Source organism: Mesoplodon bidens (genome assembly GCF_964165515.1).
Source record: "Mesoplodon bidens genome assembly, chromosome: 9".
Classification (NCBI taxonomy): Eukaryota; Metazoa; Chordata; class Mammalia; order Artiodactyla; family Ziphiidae; genus Mesoplodon; species Mesoplodon bidens.
In genome coordinates this window covers 95,374,374-95,400,007 of record NC_138166.1, presented here as the reverse complement: position 1 = coordinate 95,400,007, position 25,634 = coordinate 95,374,374, and the positions used below count along the sequence as shown (strand labels likewise).

Here is a 25,634-nt window from a genome sequence, read left to right as displayed (position 1 = left end):
TCCACTTGCGAAGACTTCGCGATCTGTTTGGGTGGATAAAACAGAGCACAGGAAACGGAGAGCAACCGGAGCTGCATCCAATCACGCTCCCGTTTGTGTCCCAGATGCAGCCCCAGGAAGAAAACAAGTGTTTGCGGAATTTAGCGGCCAAGGCCCTTCCTCCAGGCTTTATTCTCACTCCCGCCCCACTTTCTCTCTAGACATCCCCAACCCCGAGCCTCAAAATCAATCCCCCAGATCCGAAGGGTGGGCCCGGGGTTCTTTACCGGCTCCTGAGACCCAAGGCGGGCATCCTCCGGGTCTCCAGCAGCCCCCGGGCGCGAGCTCAGCGGGGACCCGGCGAGCAGCCCCCGAGTGGCTCTGGGGAAGGGCGAGAGAGGCAAGCGGCGGCAAGGACCCCAGACAACCCGGCTCCCCGAGAGAGCGCGGCGGCGGGGTCGGGGGCAGGGCGGGGAGGCGCCGGCGCAGCCAATCCCCAGGCCGCCCCCTCCCCGCCGCCGCGAGCCGAGCCGGGGCGGGGGAGCCAAGCGGCGGCGGCGGCGGCGGCGGCGGCGGCGGCGGCGACGGAGGCTGCCGTGGGGAGGGATGGAGAGGGGAGGGGGGAGCGGAGCCGAGCGGAGACAGCCGCGGCGCTGCAGAGCGGCTGGGGCGGCGGCGCGGCTCCCGGTGCTCCCCCCGGCGCCCGCCCCGCGTCGGTGAGGGCCCGGCCTGGAGGCCCGGAGCCATGGGCTGCATCGGCTCCCGGACCGTGGGTGGGTACCCCGGCGGCGCGGGCGCGGGCGGAGGCAGGGCTCGGCGGGGTCCGGTCCTCCGGCCCCTCCCCCACCAATCCCCGCGCCCCTCCGGGTCCCTCTCTCCGCACCGCCCGGCCCCGCCGCGCTCCCTCACTTTCCCTCTGTGCCCTCGCGGTCCCTGCCTTCCTCTCTCCTCCCCGCTCTCCCCTCGCGCCTCTCCGTCTCCCTCCGGCTTCCTTGCATTGCCCTTGCCCAGGCGCGGTCCTTCTCCATCATCTCCCCGCCAACCTTCTCTCTCCTCCGTCGCTCTCCCCGACTCTCCCGTCCCCCCACCCTCCATCTCCAGGCCATCGGCCTGGACTCTGCCTTCCCCAGCGCCTCCTCGCCCCCCCTCCATTTCTGGAGCAGCCCCCGTCCTAAGGACCCCCAGTCTCAGTCTCAGCCCCGAGTCCCTTTCGCACGCCCCCCGCCCCCGCTCCGCCTCCATCTGGCTTGGGTGTTTTGCCCCCATCTCTTTCCCTCTCCGTAGCCTTTTTCGGTCGTTTCTGCCTCCCCCGATTTGCTTTGTTCACGTGCATTTTCCCTCCGGGGCGGGGGCGGGGTGAGCCTGGTGCCTCGGGGAGGGGAATGGGGTCCACGACCGGAGGCAACGGGGCCGGGCTGGGTTGGGGTGCAGGGGAAGAGCCGGGGACGCCGGGGGGAGGCCGGGGGTTCGAGGGCCGGAGAGGGTTCGGGAGCCCGCTCCCAGGAGGGTGGGGCTGGCCGAGCGAGGGAACCCGGGGACCTGGCTGCACCTGTCGGCGGGGGCTGGCGGGGCGGGGCCAGCTCTTTATTTACCTTTGACCGGGGGAAGGAAGAGAGGCGCCTCGGAATTCTTCTCCCCTCAGCATTTGCCTTGCTACCCAGTGCCTTCTCCTGCACCCCGTGCACCCACTCCTCTCTCACAGCTCAGCAGACTGATTCAACCCTCTCCCCAAACCCCCAATTTTTCCCATTCCGACTCCCAATTTCTCCCGCCTACATGCCCCAGTGACCTCAGGCTGAGAGAATAATTCGTATTATTGTTATTACAAACACACTCACCGTCCGGAAGCCTGGTTTCTGTGAGACCCGATTTATTTCCACGGACACCCCCACTTGCTCCTCTGCCTTCACCTCTTCTCCGGGTTCTTTCCCTCCCCCTCCCCGCCCCCCACGGCTCTGACTCAGCTCTCCCTCTTCTACAAAGGCCACCTCCCCTCAGCCCTCTCTCCCACTCTGCCCTCTCCATCTCCCTTCCCCTCAGAGGTCGTCCTGTGCCTGCCCCATTCCTGCTCTGTCCGCCCAGATGTCCATCTCTCCTCTTCCCTCCCAGCCACAGCCTCTGGTCTGACCGGTCTCACCATTCCCCTGTAGCCCCAAGGGAGAGTGTGCCCACTTTGGAGGGGCCTTACCCCTCGCAGGCCTGTCAAGCCCAATCCCTTCCTCTTGCAGCAGCTATGTTGTTGCATGCCGAATGCCTCCTGCTGCCCAGACCCCGTTCAGTTCACCCCTCCTCAAGAGTGGACGCCCAATCCTAAATTCAGAAGCAAAAAACTTTATGTGTAGAAAAGATCTATAAGGTCAGGTGGTTCACTTGGGTCTACCACCCGAGTGATTCTTCCCCAAGGCTTCCAGTTGGCATATATGCACCCCCCCCTCACGGCAGCAGCCTCCCTTTCCGAGGAGCTGTGGCCTCGGCTGCAGAATTACCATCTTCCTAGGTCCTCCAGCTTGCCTGTCAGCCCTCAAACCCTGCCCACCCTCTCCCATCATCTTTTGTCTTCTCTCTGACTCGAATTCCTATTCTTTTAGTTCCTATTGGAAAAAGCCCCCTGCTCTCCTCCTGCTGGCCCCCTTCTCTCCTCTCTAATCCATCACTCGTCTCCCAAGAGTCAGGTGAAGTGATTCCGTCTCACCCGTTGCTTTCTCTGCTCTCATTGCTTCGAGGTGTACACACCCAGCTCTTGCCTCGATCCCCACCATATCTCCTTCCTGTCAGACAAATCCACCAGCTCCTCTGGAGGGGCCGCTGGGGAAGATGCAATCCTTGCACCTCATAAATAATAAAGCCAAAACTTAGGGAAGCTTGCCCCTGGACAAGTTCTGCCCTTATTTGTAGGAACATAAATAGAGGAAAAGCACAGCTCCCATGCATTCCCATACAGAAACCCTCAGAGATTCCTCAGGATAGAATGGAGACCTGTTTTCCTCCTAAAACCCAGCCACTGACCCGTCCATTTAAGCAACAACAAATGAGGCCATAGAACACTTTTTCCGAGTGTGCTATTTTTTTTTTTTTTTTTGCGGTACGCGGGCCTCTCACTGTTATGGCCTCTCCCGCTGCGGAGCACAGGCTCCGGACGCGCAGGCTCAGCGGCCATGGCTCACGGGCCCAGCCGCTCCGCGGCATGTGGGATCTTCCCGGACCGGGGCACGAACCCGCGTCCCCTGAATCGGCAGGCGGACTCTCAACCACTGCGCCACCAGGGACGCCACCAGGGAAGCCCCCCAAGTGTGCTATTCTTGATTGAGTTCAGCATTAGTGTCTCTCCTAACAAAAATTTGGGGCGAGTGGGGATGTAAAAGAAAATAGGCAACCAGAAGGGGGGGGCAGGGAGGGGTCTGGAGGGCGTGGCCCCCGTCTGTGGCCTCAGCGTTCTGAAGGAAAAGAATGAGGCGGGGCCTTCGGGGTGGGCATAGGGAGGTGAAGGGGAAGCAGCTAACCATCTGTCCATCTCAGGAAATGAAGTGATTGCCGTGGACTGGAAGGGCCTGAAGGATGTGGACCAAATCAACATGGACAGCACCAGCTCGCTGCACGGGAGCAGCCTCCACCGGCCCTCCACCGAGGTGAGGCCCTCTGTGCCCAGCTGCCCTCCCAGAGGACCTCGAAAACACCCCCAGAACCACCATGCATCAGCCTAGTCCTTCAGTCACCTTCCTAAATTCCAGGACAGCCTCCCAAACACGCCTTCAGACTGACGCCCTCACAGAGCATTTCTCTTCCTTTCCTCAAACACAAGCCAGATGCTCCACACGGAGATCCCAATTCCCTGTGCTAATCTCAGGAAAGCCCTCCCTACCTCACACTCTTCTGGAAGTCCCTGTGAGGAGGTGCCCCGGGTACCCACTCCCTCTCCTCTTTCCTCACAGCAAACCCGGACTGACTTCTCCTGGGATGGCATCAATGTGAGTGCAGCTCCCCCCAGGCCTCTCCAGCCCACCCTACCTCCTCTTCCTTGTCCTCTCCCACCTGCTGCCATAGCACACAGCGCCCCCTCCCTCCAGCGGGGCACTGGGAGCCCTCACATGCTTTAGCCACCCCCAGACTCTCAAGGGTGGTTGGGGGATAGCCCTCCCAAGGACTCCCGGGTATAATGGCAGCCTGATCACCCGCCCTAGCTCACGTCCTTCCTCCTGGAAACCGAGGACTGTCCTCCACATATAAAGCACCTCATACCCTCTTATTCCTGTGCCCCTCCTCCCGCATTCCCGATCCCAGCTCTCCATGGAGGACACCACGTCCATTCTTCCGAAGCTTAAGCGAAACTCTAACGCCTACGGCATTGGGGCCCTGGCCAAGTCATCGTTCTCAGGTGAGACTCTGACCTGGGGATGCGTGCAGACAGGAGACTCCCTGGGGGCTCCTGGTCTCAGTCTCCCGGCCCCTTCAGGCCTGAAGAAGAACCCTCATCCCCAGACCCCGGACCTCTTTGCCCTTTCTGTCAAGCCTCTCCCATCCTCCAGGCTGCCCCTCATAGACAGAGTCTTAGGGCGTACCTGCCCCCTTCGTGGGATGGAGTGCCATGGGACTAGGGTGGGGGTCATGGCGGGGGCGGGGGCGGGGCAGACCTGGTGCGGGTATTGTGTGATGTTCTGGAGCACCTGGGGAATGTCTGGCCCCTCAGGGATTTCGAGAAGCATGAAGGACCATGTGACAAAGCCCACAGCCATGGGGCAGGGCCGGGTGGCTCACATGATTGAGTGGCAGGGCTGGGGGAAGGCACCAGCCGTTCAGCCGCAACACAGCCACGAGGCCGTGCGCAGGGATACAGATGCCTACTCCGACCTCAGCGATGGCGAGAAGGAGGCACGTTTCCTAGCAGGTACTTGTTCCCCAGCTCCTCAAGAGACACCTTTTCAGGATGGTCAGAGACCGACCCTTCAGCCTGATCCCCTATGGCAGGATTGGCTCTGTTCATGTGATACCTTCAGACTTAATTTCCCAACTAGCTCTAATTTCAAGGACTCTGACTTGTTTATTCTAAGTACCCTCAAACTTGTTTTTATTATCGTCTCAGAAGTTGAGGGGAGTTAACATGGGATTGTGGGTCCACCTGATGCCATCTCTTCTACCTGGTGGGACTATCCAAACCCTGGATTCCCTCAGTACAGGAGGAAAAAAAAAAAAAAAAAAGGCAGGGATCTTAGGCTTCAAAAGTCTGTGCTTCTACTCATGTTTTATGATGAAAATGAAAGAAAAGCCTTGGGGCTCCCTTCTAGCCTTTGCCCATCAGCACACTGCAGTCATGAATTCAGTTACAGGGCACATTACTTGTGACAACCACCAGAAGATCAAGGGACCTGGGTGAGGAGAGGGTGTGTACAGAAGAGCTTTTAAAATTCAGTATAGGCACGAGGCAGGCATACGGTGTACCTACAACCCTGCCCGAGCCCTAGTGGCAGATCTCAATAAGATACCTAGGAAAACTGATAGATCTGGAATAGACAAGAGGGTTCTTTGGTTGGTGGTGTGGGTGGTGGAAGAAATATCAGTGGGGAGGGGAGACAAACATGTAGTGGGTAGTGTAGGGCAGCTAGCAATGTAAGCTTCAGCTTACTCATGGCTTTGACCAACATGGGAACCCCGAGTCTACCCATCTTCATTATTCTATCCTTCATCCCTTGTCCTCCCCAGACCTTGAACTTGATACCACTGTGGACCTACAATCCCTCCCATTTAGACTCCTCTGGCCTTGACTACCTAACACTAGCTACCATTCCTAAAAAAATTCCAAAGATAAACTTCTGGAAATCCCCAATTTCAATCCCTTAGGATATCTCACCAGAAGACCCCCCCCCAACTCTTTCCCCTAGGAATCCTAAATCTGACCTTCTGGGAAGTCCCCCACGATTTTGCCTTGTTTCGGGGCATATACCAAGGCTGTGCTGTCCAATACAGTAGCCACTGGCCACATGTGGCTATTGAGAACTTGAAATGTGGCTAGTCCGAATGGAGATGTGCTGTAAGTGTAAAATATCGACTGGATTTCAAAGATTTCATATGAATAAAAGAATGTAAAATATCTCTATAGTTTTACATGGATTATACATTGAAATGATAATGTTTTATATAGATTAGGTTAAATAAGATGTATTATTAAAATTAATTTCACCTATTTCTTTTAAATTTTTTTAATATGGCTACTAGAAAATTTAAAATTGCATAAGTAGCTTGCGTTATATCTCTATTGAACAGCGCTGCACTGATGTCCCCCGCCCCATGCATGTGTCTAAGGCTTCCCCGAGGTAGCTCGTGCTAACTACGTTTCTTCTCCCAGGTGTCATGGAACAGTTTGCTATCTCCGAGGCCACTCTCATGGCCTGGTCCTCCATGGATGGTGAGGACATGAGTGTCAACTCTGCCCAGGAGCCATTGGGCTGCAATTACAGTGACAACTACCAGGAATTGATGGAGAGTCAGGGTGAGGGATGGTTCCAGAATCCGACCCCAGAGGCCTAAGAGGCCTCCTCAACTATCTAGGCTACCTCCATGCATCTCTGTTCTAAGACTTTCTGTTCATATAGGCTTTCCTACTCCCCCTCTCACCCCCCGCCCCACATATCACCCTCAATTCTCTGTGCTGTTGTTACTGCCTTTGATATTCTGTGACCCCACCAACCGCCATGATTCTCTTTACAGATGCCCTTGCTCAAGCCCCAATGGATGGATGGCCTCACTCCTATGTGTCCCAGGGCATGTACTGTCTGGGGTCATCGGATGCCTGGGAAGCAAGCGACCAGTCCCTCATTGCCTCTCCGGCCACAGGATCCTATCTCGGCCCTGCATTTGATGACTCACAGCCTAGCCTGCACGAAATGGGACCTTCCCAACCTGCTTTGGGATACTCTGCTCAGGAGCCTCCACCTTTGCTGGGGGGAGACACTGACTGGGCGCCAGGGGTGGGCGGGGTGGACCTGGCAACGGGCCCTGCCGAGGAGGAGAAGAGGCCATTGGCGCCCGAGGAGGAAGAGGATGCGGGATGCCGGGACCTGGAGTCGCTTTCCCCACGAGAAGACCCCGAGATGCCCACCGCTCTCAGCCGGAAGGTGTCTGACGTCACATCCTCAGGCGTGCAGTCCTTTGATGAGGAGGAGGGAGAGGCCAACAACTAGCTTCCTCCCCCCGAATGCCCCACCTTCCACTCCCACCTGAGGGGCATGGCTGCAACCACACCCTCCCTTCCCCCAGCAGTACGGCTGAAACCTGGGCAGAAGACTGTCACGAGCCCAGGAGTCCTTGCCAGCAAAACGGAGGGAGGGCCAGGGTGGGATTTTATCCAGGCTTACACTGTAGAGACCACAGGTCCAGGAACTGAGGCCCAGGCAACCAGATGGCCATGAACTTCGCTTGGCTGCGGGTTTCTGGGTCTGTGGTGGTGGAGCTCCAGTGTGTATCCTGAGCACAGGAGCGCAAAGCGGCCCGTGGCCGGCCCCTGGATCTCAGTTCTTTGCTCCCTGATCTCTCATCTTCCAGGAGCCTTGACTGCAGCTGCCTGAAGGCCTCCTTTCTCCACGTCACTCTTGCTTTTCCCAGCTCTGTTTTCTCTGGCTGCGGCCCAAGCTCATCCGTCCTTTGAGGAACAGACCTCAGGGGCTGTTGGACATGGTTCGATGGGCACAGGGGAAGCAACGTACAGACCCCGTCTCCTCAGAGTGAGAGGGCTCTGCCCTCAGAGGTAACTTGGCTTCTGAGATCAGGAGTCACGGAGGAGGTGGACGTGGCCGCTGGGATGCACAGGGGCACAAGGCCTGTCCAGAGACCAGGCGATCACTGGTGAGACCGAGGACAAACATGGCCACTTGTTCTGGGATCTTGACTATCCTGTGGCTGAAAGAGGACCCTAAGGATCTGGGAAAGGACCCCGCCAGGGCTGGCTACTCCAGCTCTTGCTTCCCTTTTCTGCCTTCTTCCATCTCCTGCTCTGGGAGCCCCGGGGCCCTGAGGGTGGGGGGGTGACACAGGATGCACGTGTCTTGGCTAGACGGGGAAGCATGAGGCTGTGTCTCCCTCCGTCCACCCCTAATTCTCTGGAGCTGTTTACACTTTTCTCTCTGCCTTTTCTACATTTTTATAACTTCTTGGGGACTCAGGGTTGAGTAGGGTGGAGGGAGGGGTCCGGTGCTGTCAGGCCCCCAGCCGGGGCAGGGTGTTTGCCGAGGAGCAGCGTGGGCTCTGGGCTCCCTTTGCCCTTCACCTCCTCCCAGGTGTCCCCCACCCAACCAGGCGTCCTGAGGAGGAGGGGGGGAGGATCTGGGTATTCTTCCTTCCAGGATGTTTTACAATGAGGCATAAGCCCCTGAAACTGCTTGCCCTCCACACCCGCTTTCCATTCTGGTGGGGACTTCCGCGCAGCACCTGGAGCCCCAGCACTTCTGTAAGACATCCTGAGGGCAGAGGACAGGGTCGAAGGGTAGAGTAAAGAGACGGCAGTACACTGCCCCTCCCCTGCTGCAGCGGTGTCCCAGAATGAGGAGGTTGAGAGTTGGGGTGCTCCTGTCCATCTGTGACCCTGCCTCCATCAAGCCCACAGTGTCCTACACTCGTGCCCCTGCAACGCACCCGAGGCCAGGTCCCACATCTTCTGGGGAGGGGGAGGATAGCTACCTGAAGTTGGTTCTTGGAGGAAACAGGAGTAGGCATGGCGAGCACCGGTAGCTGAAGTCACCTCGTCTAAAACTGTTAAAAGGGTTGTGCGTGCTCACGTGGCCTCAGGCCCTCGCTGCTGCTGCAGGTCCTTGGGGTTTTGCATGTCACAGTTCCCTCCTCTCACGGGGTCCCCGTTTCCTTACCTTGTGCAACCTGCCCTCTCTAAGGCATCATCCTTTTCTCTTAATCTCACCCCCTTCGCGTCCCATATTCCGCCCCCGGACCACAGCGGACATCCAGTCCAGGGAGCGGGTTCATGCATCACAGTTCCTTTTTCGCTCAGGGCTCTGCGGAGTTAGGAGAGGTCCTCTAACGCAGCATTCTTCCCTCCCTCCTTCCCTGAGGAAGCCAAACGGTCCCTGCTGGTCCCTGCCCAAAGATGACTAAAACTCTGAAGGGTTCTGGCAGAGTTCGGACGTGTGCGTGAGCGGGGCACAGCATCCCTGGATGCTGGCATCACTGCTGACCAGAGGTCAGGCGGCGGGGGGCGCATCTCCACTCTGAAGAGGGAGAAAACCTGAGGAGCTGGCCTGAGACCCTCTCAGGACTCTTCTGGAGGGAGGAACTGCCTCTCTGGTGCTGGGGGGGCCAGGGTGCATGGGGTTTGCTTATAGCCTATCTTAGGGGGAGGGGAGGGGCATGTGCAGGAAGAGGCTGTTGGGGGATGGGGGAGGGTTGCTTTTCCCTTGGGGTTAAAGGCTGTGCCGCACGTTTTACAGCAGTCCCAGAACGGGGCTGTTTTCATATCGTGGTGAATGAAACTGCTCTTGCTAATTGATTTTCTACTGGTGTGTGTGTGTGGGGGGTCCCCTTTCATTTTGAGTTCCCTTTATTAAAGGAAAATCTTCCATCCCTCCCCTCCCGCCACCCCCGACCCTGCCCCACCCTCACCCACACCTTCCTTCTTATCCTTGTGTCAAGGAGGGAATCTTGGTGAATGAGTTTATTACCTCTTCTCACCCCCACCTGTACATCCCATACTCCGTCTTCCAGGTCTAGGGAATATCCATTTTTATGGCCAGTCTTAGCATGTTTTCTTAATGTGACATTTCCACCCAGGCCCAAGAGAGATTCTATGACATATATTACAGAGAGACTTATATATAAATATATATATAAATATTATAGATTATATACACATGGGCATGGGCTCGAAGGCCCACTGCCAGTCCCCGTCCCCAGGCTACAGCCTCTCTCTCTTGGCCTGGGGAGGCGGAAGGGATGTATTGTCGGAGAGGGCTCCAGGCTGTGTTCAATGGCACTAAACAGAATGTGGTGGCACCTTCGGCTATGAGTGTCTTATTTGGGGGATAATGGAGGCCGGGCACAGGGTGGGGAAGGAGGAGAATGCTGGGGAGGGGGCACAACTGCAGAACTAAACGAGGCATAAAAGAAGGGATGGACAAAAGCCCTGGGGGTGGGAGCAAGGGTCTCTGGCTGCTCAGAGCACCTGGGACCACTTATAGAAAAGGCAGGGTGATGGCAGGGTCCCTGTCGCTGGTTTGGGGAGGGTAAGGATCTGACTTCCCAAGTGTGGGAAGCATCAAAAAGGTCTGCCATCTTGACGCTGAACCCCTAGAAGAGAAACACAAAGAACCAGTCCCTAAGAAGGTATAGTCTCTGAGTGAACCAGTGGCCCAGCTGCCCTGAGCTTCCACTCTTGGAAGGAGAAGCCCCAGCTAGAGCACTTCAAGGGCAGAGCTGACCCTTGGGCTGGACAGATCAAGGACTTCAGTGGAGAGGGAGTGACCTCGAAACTGGACGGGGAGGAAGCTGTGATGTGGGAGGGGAGGAATTTCTGCCAGAGGGAGTTAAGTAAATCCATTGCCTGCAGGACTGTTGGGTACCGCCCCTTTCACACACAGCCTTCCTGCGACCTTTCCTCTTCCAGGCTGTTTCCCCACAGGCCCTTTATCCATGCCTCACTGCTTAAATGGAGGACAAAGGAGGGGGAAATGGGATTGGCCTTTTCCTGCCCTAGTAATGGCTCTGCCTGGGGACAGATAGTGGGAGCCAGGATGGCGTCTGGAGGCAAATTTCAGGGAATGGCTGTGGGCAAGTGGAGGGCGGGGTGGGGGGCTCTGACAGGAGGGGCTGCGGACAGTTTGCGGGAATATTCTGGGGCCATCCGTCCATGAGGCCATGAGGGGATCCCACCTCCTCCTCCAACATGGCACTGGCAGGACCACAGTCATCCTGGGCCTCCCTTAACCCACCCCCCAGGGAAACTAACGGGGGCTGGGCAAGGCCAACAAGAACACGGGGAAGTTGTGGGGGAGTGAGGGGGGCCAGGGAGAGGCGGGCATTCCCCACCCACACACAGGCAAACTCAAGAAGCCCGTGGACTATCAAGGGCCCTTCGCAGGGGTTAGAACCACCGCCTGTCTGGGGACGGGGGGACATGCCCAAATGACTGACCAGGGCTACTCCTGCCCAGATTCTGGCTCCTTCTCCAACACGATCAGGATGACATTGTAAAATTCCTAGGAGAGGCCGGATATTGGTACGATCTCTCCAGCTTCAGGAAATACCCTCTTCCACACGGGTCCACCCTCTGGCCTGGATCTCTGGACCGTCTTCGTGCGGCGGTCCGGGAGGCGCTCAGAGGACCAGTTCATCCTCATCCTCGTCATCCGTGGATCGCAGACTGGGGCCCTGCAGGATGTCGGCCAGCTCCTCCTCCGGCCCCGGAGCCCCCACCAGCTCCAGTTCCTCCAGCTCACTCTCTGCCTTGGCCGGAGCCCAGGAGGGAGGGGGCTCTGGGGAGGCGGATGGCACAGGGGGCTCTGGGGAGGCGGGAGCCTCATCCCCTGCCCCAGCGGCCCCACTTCCATCCTGAGGCAGGCTCCAGGCCTGTGCAGCAGGGACTGGGCCCCCAGGAGTCTTTCGAGTCGAAGTTGTACTCCGGAAGCTGGCAAGGGGAGGGCGGAGCTGCACCCCAGACTTGGTGTGCCCCTCAATGGCCTTCTGCAGCTGGGGGGAAGGGGAGAGAGGGTGCAACATGGGGAGGAAAAGAAGATAGGAGCAGTGAGAGAAACAGACACGAGAGAGGGGCAGACGATAAAAGGAAAAAACATGGGAAAGCTATGGCGTGGCAAGCAATGCACGCGAGGATGGATCCAAAGGAGACAGAAAAAGGAAAACAGGGGCGTGACGGACGAAAAGCCCCACCTACAGAGCAGTGACTCTCAAGACCCCTGACCCAGGACCTCCTTGGGCCCCTTCCTAGCAACCCTCAGGCCTTCTTCAGACACTTCCCATCTCCTCCGCCTTCCATGCACCACCACAGCGCACCCCTGTGAAACCACGACTCGGGCCCTGAACCCCCATCCCAAGCCCATGCCGTCCTTAGAAGGGCACAGGGCTGCGCTCCCGCCCCCTTCAGTCTCTGCATGAAAAACAGGAGGGAAATCTGGAGGAACCTCCCGGATGTTAAGGCCACCCCTGCCCTCCCCACCCTGTATCCTGTGCCCCCCTCTTCCTCACTGCTCAAAGGGGACAACCGCTCTTACCTCCTCCAAGGCCAGCACCCCCGTGAGCTTCCCCATGCTGGTCACGTACGCAAGGTGGAGGCCGAGCAGGGAGAAGAGCGTGTGAGTCTGCGCGGAAAGAGCCGCAGGTCAGCACGCAGAGGCCCCGCACCTCCCGGCCCTCCCAGCAGCCCTGCTCCGTGGGCAGTGGGCATCGGGCAAGCACTTGCCTTGTGCAGCGACGTCTGCTCCACCAGCTGGAAGGGGGACTGGTCGATACAGCAAGAGTCAAAACAGACAGGCTGGCTCAGCTGCTCTTGCTCCCAGGCCTCAATCTGCCGGAGAGGAGGTCCGTCACCCGATATCAGAGCCCCCTTAAACCTCGGATCTGGACCCCAAACAGCCCTCCTCGCCCTGGCCCAGAAGCCTGAAATACACAGTGAACCGTCACTGCTCCTCCAGACCACGAGCCCTCTTCCCTTTTCCCCAGGGAGCCGCACCGCCCTCGTCCCTCCTCCAGCCCCAAATCAACCTTCGCCCTCAGGTGCTCAGAACACGCTCCTTCTTCCTGGTGCCCCAAACACTTATTTCCAACGCATCTTTCCAGTCTTATTTTCCAGTACTCCTGTAACACCCACAGCTCCAGTCAAGCCAGATGTGCTTCCGCTTCCGCGACTGCTGTTCTGGGTTTCCCCAAGAACCCCACCCTGCGCCCATACCCTATGCCTGACACTCCGGGTCAGACGTGCTCTGCCAGACTCTCCTTCTCAGAAACGGCGTGGATCGCGTACCATCTTAGGCTGACGTTTGTCTTAATTCTGCCCCCTGGGCGGAACTCCTCCAGAGTGCTGTGTGGCATCAGTTGCTGTGTGTCATGGAGAAACCAGCACACTGACCTTTTACACAGCAGATCATGGCAAAGGTTTGTTGGATTTGAAGAGCTGTACTGGGTCACATGGCACTTTGTTGACTCAAACAAACCGTTTTTGTGTGTGTGTTTGCTTGGTTTGGTTTACACTGTTTTGTCAATGACCGAAGCATTAAGGCAAAAGTTCAACTTTCCTCTGGATTTTAGATTTGCACGCCCCAAATCCCCAAGATTCTAAGTAATCCAGTATCGCTCTTGTTCTCATAACTGATTTTTAAATTTTCTGTAATCTCTTTTCAGGCAGTCCCTTCTGAATGAGGTACTACTTTGTTTTCCTGTTAGTCCAAATCTATACGTTTCAAGCTTCGAGGACATCGCCGAAGGCCATCCCCTAGTTCTCCTGTTCCTGCTCTTTCTGGACTGTAATCACACCTCCTCTAAACTCTCACCTTCCCTGACGAAAGGTTCACAAAAAATTCTCACAGGATGGATGACCACTTAGCAGGTATGTTGCAGAAAGGACTTACTTATAGGATGGGGGGCAGACCCTTGCCAACCCTGGTTTGGCTGGTCCTGTCCTCCTGGAGCATTCTACGATCATTTCTGGCCTCCCTGGTTCCTTTTTTGCCTGCCCTTAGGGAACAACACGAACAGAACCATTTCCAGTGCACATGCACCAAGCACTTGCTCGGTGCCAAGCATTATCCTACTTGCTTCACTCATTGAATCCTCTGCAACAACCCTGTCATTATCCCCATTCTACAGATGAGAAAACAGAGGCATGGAGTGCTTAAGTGTTTGCCCAAGATTACACAGAGGTGGGCTTCTGACCTTGACTGCCGATCATGTTCCTGGGACCCCCAGCTTTTTTCTGCTCTTTGTCTGATGTGTTCCATGACTTGAAAAATCTCAGCATCAATGACAAACCAGGGCTCGAACTGTGTGTATCCCTGACAGAGCATCAGAATTAAACAAGTCATAGCACTTCCCTGGTGGCTCAGTGGTTAAGAATCCGCCTGCCAATGCAGGGGACACGGGTTCAATCCCTAGTCTGGGAAGATCCCACATGCCGCGGAGCAACTAAGCCCGTGTGCCACAGCTACTGAGCCTGTGTGCCACAACTACTGAAGCCCGGGCACCTAGAGCCTGTGCTCCGCAACAAGAGAAGCCACCGCGATGAGAAGCCCATGCACCACAACGAAGAGTAGCCCCTGCTCGCCACAACTGGAAAAAGCCCGCGTGCAGCAATGAAGACCGAACACAACCAAAAATAAATTAAAAAAAAAAAAGTCATAGCAAGGACTTCTGGCAACCTAGAACTGAATTCTTTGACTATTCCCAGAGGTATCATCTTGGTATTGTCCAGGGTGTCATCGTGATCTAGCCTGAAAACTGTGTTAAAGAGTCCTGAACTTTGAGTCCTATTGAATCTTATCCTTTCAAAAAGTCTTGGTGGTTCCCATGGGAGTTGAGAGCTGCTTAAAATCTTCCTTGAGAAAGATATCAGCTAAAAACGTATGATCTAGGGCTTCCCTGGTGGCAGTGGTTGGGAGTCCGCCTGCCGATGCAGGGGACACGGGTTCGTGCCCCGGTCCGGGAGGATCCCACATGCCGCGGAGCGGCTGGGCCCGTGAGCCATGGCCGCTGAGCCTGCGCGTCCGGAGACTGTGCTCCGCAACGGGAGAGGCCGCAACAGTGAGAGGCCCGCGTACCGCAAAAAAAAAAAAAAAATGTATGATCTATCTTCTTTTGATCCCTAGTTGCATTTTATTTCCAGTGGTCATTAAATAACCTCACTGATCAACTAGTTGGATTTCTTCGGTGTATTAAAAAAAAAAAAGTATTATTGGCTTGAGCACCCTAGTAAGGCACTCCTTAACTGTAGTTATGACCTATTTGATTCCTGCTTGTGGGCAGAAGGAATAGTTCGATTTTTTTCTTCTGTGATCATCCATTTGATTTTTTAGGTCATTTATCAGAAATGTGTGTGTCGCGAGGGGTGTCAAGGGGAGAAGGTGAAGACTGCCTTTCTCTCTTGTCACTCACCACCCCCTCCTCCAACCCTGAGTACTTTTAATTCTTAGCACATATATATTCTGGACATCCAGTGGATGTTTATTTAAAGATAATACACATTATGGTATTTTGTCAGCTACATACTTTTTTTTTTTTTTTTTTTTTTTTTTTGCGGTACACGGGCCTCTCACTGCTGTGGCCTCTCCCGTTGCAGAGCACAGGCTCCGGACGCACAGGCTCAGCAGCCATGGCTAACGGGCCCAGCCGCTCCACGGCATGTGGGATCTTCCCGGACCGGGGCATGAACCCGTGTCCCCTGCATCGGCAGGCGGACTCTCAACCACTGCGCCACCAGGGAAGCCCAGCTACATACTTTTAAAGCTCTACCTTTCAGCCTTCGAAGCAAGCTGCATTCTCTTTTACTAAGTGGAATGGTTGCTAATGGATGTTGTTGGTGTCTCTCCACACGCCAGGGTAGTTCTGATCGGCACAGCTCAGCCACCTGCTCCCACTCACTGTGCCACGTTCTGTTCCCTCCGCACAACCAAACCCACTCAGTGCTTGATTTTCTCTCTCGTGGATTCTATAGGGGAATAGTGATTTGTCCCAGTGAGGCACCACTGTCAAAATCTGCCCTCAGTTTGTGGTTCTTCCCAGTCTCGCTTCCTGGAATCTTCTCATTGTCCACTGTCTCAGGACCCTGATCAGTCCAGCATAGTAACCTCACCAGACACTGAATTCCCCATCTTAGTTTCGATGCTGTTCTTCCACATTGGTTTGTGTAAGTGCTGGCTGCCTGGTGCCATTTTCCTGCAGGTAAATCTCACCCACCCCGCATAGCCTCTGCCTGGTCTAGAACTTCCCTAATGTCTAAAAGCTCCAAGGGCGATCCTAGCACCATGTGCCCATCTACACACAGAGGGTCAAAACTTCCCTCTCCTGAAATGACACTGGTCCCCATGAGGACACCGCCATGTTCCCCTACCTCCAAGCAACGTGCTCAGTACTGTCTCCATGGTCACACCTCATTTCCAACCTCTCAAAATGCTTTCCTGCCTAGACTCACACGTTACTCTCACAACACAATGAAGAAGGTCGAAAAAAGTGAGCAATATCTTCATTTGACAAAACAACCCACCCCAGGTTCCTGTTTCCTTTACTTACCTCTTCAGGTGACATGTTATCCACTAAATCCTCTGATTCCTAGAGAAGAAAGACATAGGTCCAAGTTCCTTCCCTTTTCTTCCAAGTGGAACCATAGCCATCCCTCCCTGGCCAAGCCACAGATGCCTCTTTCCAACCCATCATCCCTTCCATATGATGAAGCTTCTTCTTGGTGGGACCTCTTCTCTCCCAATTTAAGGATCATGGGTTTCTTGCTCCTCAAAGACAAGCTCCCTGTCCCATGTTCCCCACCCCCGCCCCCCTGCCCCCAACACATCTCCTCTCACCTGGGTCATTTTCTTCTTTGTGGGGCAAGCTCTGCCCAGCAAGCAGCGCAGCAGCGACTGAAAGATGGAGGGTCTTTGACCTGAGAGGAGTGGTGAGTGAATGGAAATGCAAAGAAAGCAATAGCCATCCTGGGAGGAAATGGTCAGGGGCTTCAAGTGGTCCTGATACTTCGCCACAAAGGGTCCATACTTCTAGGTGCTTCACCTCCATAGGAACTCTCCCCTTCCATCCTCCTAATCCAGCCCTTGCCCCCATGCCTTGGGATGGTAACATGGAGACTCGAAGAATAGAAACCCCCTCCCGCCATCCTCAGGCCTCACCCCTCCTCATAGTAGGAGCCCTTAGGTTGAGGAGTGCCCAGAGATAACCACAAGGCATGAGGCAAGGGTGAGGTGCATGATGGGAGAATCTTTACCTTCAAGCTCCGGTGCTTCCAACTGCTGTTTGTGGCCGGGCAGGGGCCCGTTGGGCTCTTCGGGGGGCAGTGGAGCAGTAGGAAAGGGGTGAGGAGGAGGAAGAGGAGGCAGCTGTGAAGAATAGAAAAAGTTCTCAGTCCTAGAGAAGAGGCTACCTTTTCCTGCCTTTACCAGGTGGTGTCCTGGGAAACCTCTCTAACTCTATTCAGTTTAGAAGTCCTTAGAGCACTTTGAATTCTCACGGTACCATCATTTGTAAACTTACCTCCTTCAGTCCCTGGACCCAGGGGCACTTGTCTCTTTGACTTTGTCAACGATCAGCATCTTCCCTCTCTCTTCCTATTTTCCCTTTGCCCCCTCTATCCTGTTCACCTGGCCCTTCCCAGCCCACTCACCTCGGGCTTCCCATGGAGGTCCTCATCTTCATCCTCATCCACAAAGGCAAAGGACTCAGGTCGACCCTGGGGCCAGACGCCACGGTGCCCCTCCCCAGCCTGCCGCACCTTCCCGTCGAAGGGTAGCTCGGACAACTTCCTTGCCATGTCCTGGGCTAACTGCAGCCTCCGCTCAGGACACAGGTGATGCTGCAGGAGGGACTGCAGTTCTGAACGCTCCACGGAGCCCAGCAGGATCATCGAATCTGGGGGAGATCCAAGCTCAGCCTGAGGGCCCACTCAATTACCCCGCCCCGCCCTGCTCAGCAGGATGGAATCAGGGACAGAAGCCCAGCACCCAATCTTGTTTCAGCTCTTACCCTCTTTTCCTAAAAACTCATTTCAAAAGTCTTCCAGGGGCTTCCCTGGTGGCGCAGTGGTTGAGAGTCCGCCTGCCGATGCAGGGGACACGGGTTTGTGCCCCGGTCCAGGAAGATCCCACATGCCGCGGAGCGGCTGGGCCCGTGAGCCATGGCCGCTGAGCCTGCACATCCGGAGCCTGTGCTCCGCAACGGGAGAGGCCACAACAGTGACAGGCCCGCGTACCGCAAAAAAAAAAGAGAAATAATACAGGGCTTCCTTGGTGGCGCAGTGGTTGAGAGTCCGCCTGCCGATGCAGGGGACACGGGCTCATGCCCCGGTCTGGGAGGATCCCACATGCCACGGAGCAGCTGGGCCCATGAGCCATGGCCGCTGAGCCTGCGCGTCCGGAGCCTGTGCTCCGCAACGGGAGAGGCCACAACAGTGAGAGGCCTACATACCGCAAAAAAAAAAAAATAAAGAAAGAAATAATACAAAGCAAGATTAAGTGCCAAAGGTGGGCAGAAAGGATGGTGAAGGAGGTGAAATCACTGCTCATTAAACACGTTCACTCCTTCATATGGAACAGTTTCATCTGCTCCTCAAATTGGGCATTAAAGGACAGCTATCACTTAGCTAGGCAGCAATGAGAACCACATAAGGGGCCATAAGATTTACAGCCAAGCCTTATTCTCGCATTCCCTATTTGTGAATTCACCTACGGGCTTAAATATCTTTGTAACCCAAAATCAATAATTGCAGTACTTTTCCCATCATTCATAGACATGTGCAGAACAGCAAAAAATTTGAGTTACCCCACGCACACATTCCAAGCTGAGTCTGAACAAAGGGATGCTCTGCCTTTTTTTTCCAGCTGTCATATTGTAAACAAATGTTCTTTCGTGGTCCATTGAATGCCACGTTTTTTGCATTTTTTGTGTTTTGTGTTGGTGATTTTGTTGTTTTTTTAAGGGGTTTTGTTTTTTTAATTTATTTATTTATTTTTGGCTGCATTGGGTCTTCGTTGCGGTGTGCGGGCTTCTCATTGTGCTGGCTTCTCTTGTTGCGGAGCACGGGCTCTAGAGTGCAGCCTCAGTAGTTGTGGCACATGGGCTCAGTAGTTGTGGCTTATGGGCTCTAGAGCGCAGGCTCAGTAGTTGTGGCGCACAGGCTTAGTTGCCCAGCAGCATGTGGGATCTTCCCAGACCAGGGCTCGAACCTGTGTCCCCTGCATTGGCAGGCGGATTCTTAATGACTGCGCCACCAGGGAAGCCCAATTTTGCTGTTTAAAATTGCCGCTAAGCAGGAAGGCTGTGCTGTGCCTTATGGAGAAAAGAAGTGTGTTAGATAAAAGCTTTGTTCAGCCATGAGCTAACCTTCTGTTGGTCGTGGTGAGTTCAATGCTGATGAATTAACAATAGATATTAAATAAGGTGTCTTTAAGGAGAAACACACCTAAGACAAGTGTATACTTTGATTACTTGAAGAAAGTGTTGTGACCAGAGGCTTGCAGGAACCTCACCCTGAATTTCCTCTAGGAGCAATGGTTCAGTGTAGCGTCCCTAATTCAGTGTTCTTGGAAACTTTATAGAACATAATTACAAGGACTAATGAGAATCAGCTGTATTTCTTTCATTGGCTTTTTTTTTTTTTTTGCTGTTCGCGGGCCTCTCACTGCTGTGGCCTCTCCCGTTGCGGAGCACAGGCTCCGGACACACAGGCTCCGCGGCCATGGCTCGCGGGCCCAGCCGCTGCGCGGCATGCGGGATCTTCCGGGATAGGGGCACGAACCCGTGTCCCCTGCATCGGCAGGCGGACCCCCAACCACTGCGCCACCAGGGAAGCCCCTTTCATTGGCTTTTTTAACTGTCTTCTTGTGCTTGTGTTATGGCTGTGTTTTTCCATCCTTGAAGGTGACCATGTTCCCTAAGGCTGGGCATCCTGCAGCAGCCTGGGTGGCCCCTTAGACAAGCCCACACCACAGTGCCGCCCTCCACTTCCGTGGAGCCCTTGTTCAGGTCACTAGCTCAGGAATCTGCTTCCTTCCCTCCCACTGACCTTTTGAATCGACCAGTGGTAAAGTCTTGACTGTGGTGGTCTGGAGCAAGTTTCGCAACTCCCCATAAGTGCAAGAAGCTGAAACAAACTGCACATCCCGTACCATGATGTCCTCAACAAAGACCGTAAATTTGCTGCAGAGGGAGAAAGCACAGGCAGGGTTAGCCTTACCATATGCCTGTCCCTTCCACTCCTCCCGTGAGGTCTGCCATGCACTTGATCACTCGTAATATTTATGAAGTGCATGGGAATACAAAACTAAGTCAAAAGCAGTGCTTCCAGACGTTGACCTTAACCTCGTGCTCAATCTCAGAACCTCCCACACCAACCCCATCAAATCTGAACTAATCCCAGCTGGTGCCCCTGACCTGAGCTGCTTCCAACCAAGGTCAGGCAAGTAGGGCAGCTTCTTGACCTGGATGATGCTGTCATAAAGGGAGGGCTGCAGGCTCTGAGCCACCATGTTGGCCAAGATAACAGCCACCATCATGGGTAGGATGTGAGCGATCTGACCCGTTAGTTCGAAGCAAATCACGGCTGTGGAGACGGTGTGGGATACCGCACCAGTCAGCGCTGCTGCTCCTAGAATGAGACACGGGAGCGTACCGGTGGGTTAGGGCTGCCTTTCTTGTCATGGGGGCTACACGGGGATGTGACGGGAGTGACACAGGGTGGGGACACATGATCCTGGGCAGTGCCAACACTCCTGAGATAACCATTTGTCAGTAGGAAGGGTTAGAATGCTGAACTGTTAGAAAATCGTCATTTTGATCTCATTCTATGACCTTGGGCAATTTACAAAAATTTTGTGTGTGGCCAAAGTTTCATTTATAAAATAAAGATGGTGATGTGGCATCTATTACTTGCTTTTAAAAGTTTGGATCACTCTTAACTGAGCATTTAAAACCCCATTTACAAGTGTTTTACCTTGGACCTCAGGTTTTGTTCTGTTTTGTTTATAAATTTATTGATTTATTTTTGGCTGCGTTGGGCCTTTGTTGCTACGCGGGCTTTCTCTAGTTGTGGCGAGCCGGGGCTACTCTTCGTTGTGGTTCGCGGGCTTCTCATTGCGGTGACTTCTCTTGTTGTGGAGCATGGGCTCTAGGTGCACAGGCTTCAGTAGCTGTGGCACGCGGGCTTAGTTGCTCCGCGGCACGTGGGATCTTCCCGGACTAGGGGTCGAACCCGTGTCCCCTGCGTTGGCAGGCAGGTTCTTAACCACTGCGCCACCAGGGAAGCCCAGACCTCAGGTTTTGATGCCAACAATTTATGAGTGGATAGAGTCAAAATTCAGGAATCATGCTGTGGACTTGGATCAATGAGATCCTGATTCTACTATTTCTCAACTGTATGAATAGAGCTTAATTCTTCTGGAATCCCATGCTCTCATCTCTAAGGTGAAAGGGGTCATTAGATAAGTTCTAAGGCGCTTGCAGATCTAAAATATTATGATTCCATAAGCTCTTTGATGATAGAATCTGTCTTACTTGTTTTTGGTTATGTTTTCCCACCAACCAAAATAGTCCCTAGGGCATTAACTATATTTGTTATTTAAATATGGGAAGATATTCTATGAGAAAAGATGCTGGGGAAGCCATACATCAAAATGGAACAAGAAAAAGTCACAAAAGGGAAATATTGGGAGGAATGATTCTACTGGATGGTGTACCCAATATCCTTCAGAACATAAACTAACACAGGAGATCTACTGGCAAAGGTCCACCAGGGAGACTGGGGGGATACCTGAGAGGCATGAAGATGGGGAATAAGAGCAGATGACTCTTATTGATGAAGGAGGTTTTTGTAAAGAACTATGACAGGGGAAGTAAGGTCACTGTGTGCACTATAAAGCTGGTTAGTTCTAAAGCAAAGGGAGGCATGGCCTTAGATGTTATGGAATTTCAGTGAGGAGGGGAGGGAGGGAGGAAGCATAATAATTCTGGGGCATATACTGGTCATTTTGTTAGACATGGCCTTTGGTTGGAAGGGACTATAGATTTAATGGAAAAAGATTATCTCAGATTCTCAAAATGTTAGGGCTGTAAGACATCTCAGAAGTCATTTTAGAAGAAAGAAACTAAGGTGCAGAAAGGCCACTAACTTGCCCCATGGTCATCCAGTGACAAAAGACAGGGATGAGTCCAGAGCCCATGTTTCTTAGCTCTTAGTCATGTGCACTTAAGTCCCGTTAACAAGAGCGCACCTGCAGGTTAGGAGGATTCAAGCCAGTCACCTGCACTGTTGTTTCCACGATTCTTTGGAAAAAAAAAAAAAGCCCTTACCAAGCATTCAGAGGTGATCCTAGGTGCTCTCAGCCTTATTATCTCATTTAATCCCCATAATCCCTTTTCTACATGAAGAAACTAAAGCTCAGAGATGTTTAATAAGAGCCAATGAGTCAGAGCCAAGGGTTGATTATGTGAATAAAAGTTGAATTAAACAGCATTAAATTAAAACCATATTGTGGGGCTTCCCTGGTGGCGCAGTGGTTGAGAGTCCACCTGCCAATGCAGGGGACACGGGTTCGTGCCCCGGTCCGGGAGGATCCCACATGCCACGGAGCGGCTGGGCCCGTGAGCCACGGCCACTGAGCCTGTGTGTCCGGAGCCTGTGCTCCGCAACGGGAGAGGCCACAACAGTGAGAGGCATGCGTACCGCAAAACAAACAAACGAACAAACAACAACAACAACAACAAAACCATATTGTGTAGCCTGGAATGCAGATATCATGGGAGAGTTCGAGTGTGGGTATTCGGGGTGACAGGAGGGTGGAATGTGTCTCACCAATTACTGCGTAGCCCCCAGGTAGGATCTTGTAGATGATGTCGTCAAATAAGATACCATCTGGGAAAAGCATGGCCATGATCTCTCCTACCAGCCTTCCAAATGCAGCTCCTAGGGAGAGACAAAAGGAAGGAAGGTGTTGAGAGATTCAAGGCCTTTATCCTCTTTTTTCAGAGCCATACCTCCTTGGGCGCTAAGACTAAATACAAACCCCCAGCCTTCCAGGCCTTTCCTTATTTTCTCAGTACACTAGATTGCAGCCATCAGTAAGATCCCAGGCTTCCCATCAGAACTTACCGAGCACAAACACAGGCATGAAGCCTCCGCAGGGTATGGGCATAGTGGTGGCCACGATGGACATCCAGAACTGGGGTAAAAAGAGGCGTCAGGACACCCTCTCAACTCTGCCCAATACGCACACACACACACACACACACACACACACACTCAACCTCCTTCCCACTATCCTCCTCCTTCTTGCTTCAAGAGTTACAGAAATCCTGGGGTAGCTAATCCTTCTGGAAGCCATCCTGCCTGTCACCCTTCCTCCAGAACCAAAAACACATGGAGCGCTCAGGCTAAGAGCTCACTAAAGACAACACTATAAGAAGGTTCCTCCAGGCAATCAACCCAAATTGTTCCTACCTGGAGTGACAATATTTGCCTTTAGGCAATCAAAACAAGGAGTGAGGCCCCAGAGGACTCCTCTGTCACTGCCCCCAAAAGGGCCCTAGCCTACTGTATCCTCTTAGCCCAAAAAGGTCACCTCAGCTAAGCAGCCTGAGCTCTTGAAAGTGGAGGATACCTTTTCCTGGCCAGACTATGTTTCTGAAAAAAAAAAAAGCCCCAGCTCTAAGTGGCAGGCACCTTAAAGTCATAGTGACTTACTGCAGGACTGCTTTAGCTTCACTATGGTCATTTATAAAGCCATCTATATGGCAAGCCTCACAAGGGAACCTGGAGTGAAGACAGTCCTGCCTGAGCCATTTCCTTTAACATCAAATCACCTTCAACAAAGGATCAGAAAATCAGATCGGTCCTGACCAACCTGCAGGAGCACATTGAGAGAGCTAGCTAAATCAGCCAGCGTGATAGAAAGGACCTCCAAGGCCAAGGTAGTATTCCAACAGGAATTGGGATGATTTTAGCAAAAGCAATAGGTACATTCTGCAGCAAAGAATGCAAAAGAACTGAGAAACCGAATGGAAAAAGGAGTAGTGGTTGAACTTTTGAAATATCTGTAAAAGAAATAAACATATGAGACATAATATATAAATTAAGCAACAGGTTTACATATCATTTCCAAAATAAGTAAGCCGATCTTAGAAAAAGATCTCAAACTAATTCGGTGAAAGATGACAACAGCTAAAGGTCAAAAAAAAAAAATTGCCAGGCTCAAACTATTTACAATTTAAACACTACACCAACTTTATCGTAAACTAATGAGAAATAAGTTTCCTAATTTTCTGAACCTTAGAGAGAGATTCTTTTGAGCCAGGGCTGTCCTCAAGAGACAATGATGAAGGCTCTGAGAAGCCTTCATCCCTGAAGCTCTGAGAAGAGGCAAAATACATATGTCACCATGTCAGAATAGGACTCTTTAAAACAGTTGAGGACAGCCAAGTTAAATGTACAATTGAAGAGGATACAGATTGCAAATTCTTCGAGTGTGTAACAAGGGTGTATCTTGTTGTCTTTGCCTTCTCTCAGCACTGGCACAGTGCTCAGTAAATGCAGGCAGGATGTAGGTAGGTAAGTTAAGTAAGTAGGTAGGAAGGAAGGAAAGAAGAGAGTTTGGTCAAACAGTATTCATGCAAAGCAGAGACACTTAGAGCTAATATTTGCTTAAAACATCCAACAGTAATGCTTTCAGGGGAACTTGTTTAAACTGCGGATGACCAGACACCACTGGAGGCTACCCCATCAGACTGTCTGGAGACAGAGTTCTAGGCGCTGGTAGGCGCTTCTTAAGTGATCCTGACATATAACATTTTGAGACCCCTTGAACTATTCTGTGCTGTCTCTTTGGAATAAGTCCACGGAAGCCATAAGGGATTTTGTAGGCTCAGGTTAATCTGAAAGCTCCAGTAATAAAGATAATAGGTGGCTGATTGGTCTGATTTCAGAGGATGAACTTCAGATTATCCTCCAAGATCAGTGTAAGAAGAGCAGGAGGATCAGAGGACACCGAAGTTATCAACTCCTATAGCACAGAGCATGACACTTGAGACTAGCATTCTTTTTGAGCTATTAGCACGTGAAAGGGAAGATCCAGAAGCAGGGTAAGTGATCTGGAACACCAATAATTCCCAAGATTTTAGACACCCAGTTCTAGAGAACTGGGAAACTAGAGACCCCTTATCACAGATTCTACTTTATTTAAACCCTTCACAGGAAGGAACCACAGGAAGATTAGACAAGAATGCTACAGAGCCTCAGGCTGTACTGAGAACTGAGTGATCTAGGTAATAATGTTAGACTTATTAAAAAGGGAACTGAGATGTTGTAATTATATCCGTACTCATTATAAACACTCCAGAGTTACAACATGGTGATGCCTTCCATGTCTTAAAATTGAGAAGATGGAAGGTCCCTTCATCAATGTTATAAACAGCTGAACTGAGAATCTTATCTGTGAGCACTGAGACTGCCAGAAGACCACATAAGCTAAATTTCAAATCAAACTGTGGAAAAATAGTTCTAAGTCACTTGTATGTTTTAATGTGCCTACGCACCCTATTGTCCACACTTTGGAAATAATAAGGGTATGGTTATGCGTCTAATGATAAGACAGTGAAAATGCTGGAAGCAGTGATTACTAGGTAATATCATGGATTTATAGCAGTGAATGGTTTTACATTTTATATTCTTTTTTTTTTTTTTTTTTTTTTTTTTTTGCGGTATGTGGGCCTCTCACTGTTGTGGCCTCTCCCATTGCGGAGCACAGGCTCCGGACGCGCAGGCTCATCGGCCATGGCTCACGGGCCTAGCCGCTCCGCGGCACATGGGATCTTCCCAGACCGGGGCACGAACCCGTGTCCCCTGCATCGGCAGGCGGACTCTCAACCACTGCACCACCAGGGAAGCCCTACATTTTAAATATTATAGAATAGCATAGGCCTGCTGCAAACTGTTGGGCTTGAAATATAGC

At 52.9% G+C, this 25,634-nt stretch overlaps 2 protein-coding genes across 4 annotated transcripts in view; one reads left to right on the top strand and one right to left on the bottom strand.

Annotated features, from left to right (window-relative positions):
* The first annotated feature begins 549 nt into the window (after positions 1-549).
* On the top strand, positions 550-8,244 carry FAM131B (family with sequence similarity 131 member B). 3 transcript variants are annotated; one of them, XM_081243438.1, is made up of 7 exons: positions 550-752; positions 3,496-3,605; positions 3,909-3,944; positions 4,258-4,351; positions 4,664-4,861; positions 6,317-6,460; positions 6,679-8,244. In XM_081243438.1, the coding sequence occupies exons 1-7, from the start codon at positions 725-727 to the stop codon at positions 7,149-7,151; spliced, it is 1,083 nt and encodes a 360-aa protein (XP_081099564.1). In that variant the 5' UTR covers positions 550-724; the 3' UTR covers positions 7,152-8,244. The 3 variants fall into 3 exon arrangements, with proteins under 3 accessions (XP_081099564.1, XP_081099562.1, XP_081099563.1); XM_081243436.1 differs by lacking the exon at positions 3,909-3,944 and having other exon boundaries at positions 606-752; XM_081243437.1 differs by lacking the exon at positions 4,664-4,861 and having other exon boundaries at positions 606-752.
* CLCN1 (chloride voltage-gated channel 1) overlaps positions 8,242-25,634 on the bottom strand; it is a 34,793-nt gene continuing 17,400 nt past the window's right edge. Inside the window, exons 13-23 of the mRNA XM_081243439.1 lie at positions 22,781-22,850; positions 22,484-22,594; positions 20,068-20,281; positions 19,700-19,833; positions 17,303-17,547; positions 16,907-17,018; positions 16,491-16,570; positions 16,204-16,242; positions 12,386-12,490; positions 12,198-12,284; positions 8,242-11,658 (exon numbers count right to left, since the gene is read on the bottom strand). Of these exons, the coding sequence (XP_081099565.1) occupies positions 11,287-11,658; positions 12,198-12,284; positions 12,386-12,490; positions 16,204-16,242; positions 16,491-16,570; positions 16,907-17,018; positions 17,303-17,547; positions 19,700-19,833; positions 20,068-20,281; positions 22,484-22,594; positions 22,781-22,850 (1,569 nt within the window). The 3' untranslated portion in view covers positions 8,242-11,286. The remainder of the gene's footprint in view (positions 11,659-12,197; positions 12,285-12,385; positions 12,491-16,203; positions 16,243-16,490; positions 16,571-16,906; positions 17,019-17,302; positions 17,548-19,699; positions 19,834-20,067; positions 20,282-22,483; positions 22,595-22,780; positions 22,851-25,634) is intronic.